Below are 3,293 nucleotides of genomic sequence, written 5' to 3'. Positions count from 1 at the left end.
TCCATATTTTTAAATTATTTGCATATTTAGCTTCATCCTTTTATCTATAATTAACAAAAGTTCTATCAACATAAAGTCAATAAGATTAATTATATTCATTGAGGTGAACACTTTAATTAGAGTAATTATGTCTATTGAGGTGAACTAACACCTTGAAAAGAATCATTCTGAGTATCAACTATGACAAACAATGACATAAAATTTCAGGAACACAATCATTGAGAACTAAAGAAATTAGCGATAACCTATCTATAACAGAGTCAATTAAGAACCAAGCAAAATCACTCCAAAAATAGAAGAGCAAAATCGCACTGTAAACAAAAAAGCATGACCGTGTTATAAACAAAAATGTAGGAAGGCAATTGATATCAGTTGCAAAGTTGTGGACCACTATACTCTAGATGCCAAAATCATTCAAAGTTATTTGAGTTAACAATGATAATCTAACATAAACATAAAAAAGGAATAAGAGAATGAAGAAGAGAAATAACCACTGATTAAAGTTTCATATACTAATGAACAAAACTTGATGTATTAGTGTTACAATAGGTATATATAATAGATAATAAAATAGTTTAAAATACCTTTACTACTAACATATATTAACAATATTATCTAATATATCTCCTAAACATCGTCCAACCACTTATACACTTTTTATTAGAACAAAATTTTAAAGTCTTATACACATATATCCTAAAAAGGACAATACGTCAAAATTGTAACTCTCAATTTCAAAAATAGTAATTTATAGATCAAACTCATAAGAACATCTTTAAAAAACTCAATTGTTTGTCAATTAAGCTACATTGATTTACATTCAATTTTTCATTTGGACTATCGACATTTAATTACTTCTTCCATTTCATATTAAATATTTCATTTACAAATTTCAAATTATTTATCTATTTATATCATCAATAAAATATTAATTATATTTTTTCACTATACAGAAGTGAATCTTAATTTATTATTGAAATTAACACCAAGAATATTTATTTCAAAAAGAATTACGCATTGAATAAAAAAAAACACTTGTATGAAATAATAATCTCTAATATTAAGTTCATTATGCTGTCCGTTGCTTGATAGCAGCTCTTCCGTGTGAAAACCACTCAATCTACAAAAATTCCATATCAAAGTCAACGCAATTTCTATTTATTTTCTCGCTAAGCTACCCATCGCTGGAAATTTGGTGTGAAATTGACATGAGTCATGACAGGCTAGAAAGTACCAACAGGCAACAGTCAGATACCAATACCACACACACTAGAAGCTTCTCACTAATAAATCACATTCCTATTTTTACAAGAAAAGATTCGTTCCTAAGTTGAAATTGAAATTTCAAGCTTCAGTGCCTTTCACGATAGAAACAACTTACAAGGCTGATATCACGTTTTATTAATTCCTTTTTCCTCATCTTTGTGTTAGTTTCAAAATAGCAAACCCCCAAACCAAAAAGAGGAATAATAATGAAAACCAAACAGGGGATTTTTCAAACGCAGAGTAGAACAACACGTCTTTTTTCTGACACAAAACAAAACTATCGTACTTCTACATTATTCTTATTATTATACTATACTGTATATATACTAAATTATAAAAATCTACCACAGTCATATTTTGGACAATAAGAGTACAAATCAAGAGCTACCGACAGCCAAATAGCATCATCATCAATAATAACACCAATTACTACTTTTTGGTACCCAACATTTTGAATTTGTTAACTAAAGGCTCGAGGCCGGTTCGGTTTGGTGGTGAATCATCGTCATTTATATATCACAAGCACAATAGGTTTTAACTCGTATGGTTAAATAAATAACCATGGTTTCGTTACCCGGTTAATTAATCAATAATCACCCATCATCATCATCATTGATTCGTTTGTCAACACAATTAATCATCATAATTAATCATTCAGCTTGAACTTTGACGAACCGCACAAGCAACAACCTGTGCCCACTGTCTTAACCTTGTCTTCACCGTCTGTGGATCATCATCTTCATAACACAAAAAAAAAATAACAAACCTAGATCAGCAAAATTAAACACAACAGATCGTAATTCAAATTTGATTAAAATATGAACAAAAAATTGTATAAAAAAAATATATATATATATTTAATCTAAAATTTAAAATAGGATGCTTCAATGTTTTCAAATATATTATTTTTTATATTTCATTATCGAAATAAAATTAATTAATTAAGTAAGTAATTACCACTGCTGAAGATGGCGTTGTGAGGACTGCCGCGAGGAGAAGGAGTGCCGTCACGATCGGAAGCAGCGGAAGAAGACGGAGTAGTTACGGCGGCGGATTTAGGGTTAATAGAATCATTGTAACTTCTATTAACGGCATGGTAAAGGCCGAGAGCTGGTAAAGTATCAACAAGACGACGATCGGTTTCAACTTCCGGCGAAGATTCAAATCCAAATCCCAATTCAATGCAAGCTTTAAGTTCATCCACGTCTTCATCCGTGACGCTTTTACTTCTATTTCTCCGGTTTTTCCAGTTTCCTTTACGACGAAGCCACGCTTCGTCGCGATAAAGATCCGGCGACCACGACCGCTGTTTAAGGAGGGGAGAAGATAATTCCTGTTTAAGAAGCGGCGGACGGTGGAAGAGAAAGGAAGGAGGTGGAGACGGCGGGAGGGAATCATCGGACATGGGTAAGGAGTTGGGGTAGTGCGGAGGTCGGAGGACCTCGCACGGTTGGTTAGGGGACGCTATTGCTTTTTTGTTTTTTGTTTTTTGTTTTGGCTTTGGGTGGTTTTTGAATGGGAAAGAAGAGGGGAGGCTTTAAGGGTGTGGTGAGGTGTTAGATCAAGTTGGAAACCCTTACCTCATTTTTATTGGTCCACGTCATGATGATCTGTCTTTTCTCTTTCTTAGCAAATACTATAACAAAATAAATATCTTTTATTAGTGTGATTTTGTTTTGTTCTTTGCTTGGCGTACAAATATCGTATATTACTATTTATTTGTTTGTTTATTGTATTTTAATTAACATTTGGTATTTATAAATATACAAGTTGTGTTTCGTGGTTTTTCAAAAATTAATTTTGTGTTTAGTGAGACCAAAGAGTTATTATAGCTTGTTGCCCAAGGAATTAATACGCTCGAGATCTTCGGTGAAATTGATCCGATTATACGTGAAGTTAGCTCTAATCTAGATTACTTGACGATTTTTTTTTTAATAATTTTAATCATGATTTTTTTTTAATAATTTTAATCATGATTTTTTTTTGTAATAATTTTAATTAATGATTTTTTTTTGTAATAATTTTAA

General features: G+C 31.5%; 1 protein-coding gene across 1 annotated transcript; it reads right to left on the bottom strand.

The window, feature by feature from the left end:
- Positions 1 to 1,473: 1,473 nt before the first annotated feature.
- On the bottom strand, positions 1,474 to 2,795 carry LOC101493701 (uncharacterized). The gene is made up of 2 exons (XM_004511875.4): positions 2,224 to 2,795; positions 1,474 to 2,003 (listed from the first exon to the last, which is right to left on the bottom strand). The coding sequence occupies exons 1-2, from the start codon at positions 2,669 to 2,671 to the stop codon at positions 1,921 to 1,923; spliced, it is 531 nt and encodes a 176-aa protein (XP_004511932.1). The 5' UTR covers positions 2,672 to 2,795; the 3' UTR covers positions 1,474 to 1,920.
- Positions 2,796 to 3,293: the final 498 nt, after the last annotated feature.

The sequence above is a fragment of the Cicer arietinum genome, chromosome 8 (assembly GCF_000331145.2).
Source record: "Cicer arietinum cultivar CDC Frontier isolate Library 1 chromosome 8, Cicar.CDCFrontier_v2.0, whole genome shotgun sequence".
Taxonomy (NCBI): domain Eukaryota; kingdom Viridiplantae; phylum Streptophyta; class Magnoliopsida; order Fabales; family Fabaceae; genus Cicer; species Cicer arietinum.
Note: the sequence above shows the minus strand (reverse complement) of the source record. Positions and strands in the feature narration are given on the sequence as shown.

What these genes read in the sequence shown, in the direction of transcription:
- LOC101493701 (XM_004511875.4), bottom strand. Translation starts at nt 2,671, where the DNA reads ATGTCCGATGATTCCCTCCCGCCGTCTCCACCTCCTTCCTTTCTCTTC. An exon ending in CAACGCCATCTTCAGCAGTG is followed by an intron (nt 2,004 to 2,223) that starts GTAATTACTTAC and finishes TGTGTTATGAAG; the next exon opens with ATGATGATCCACAGACGGTG.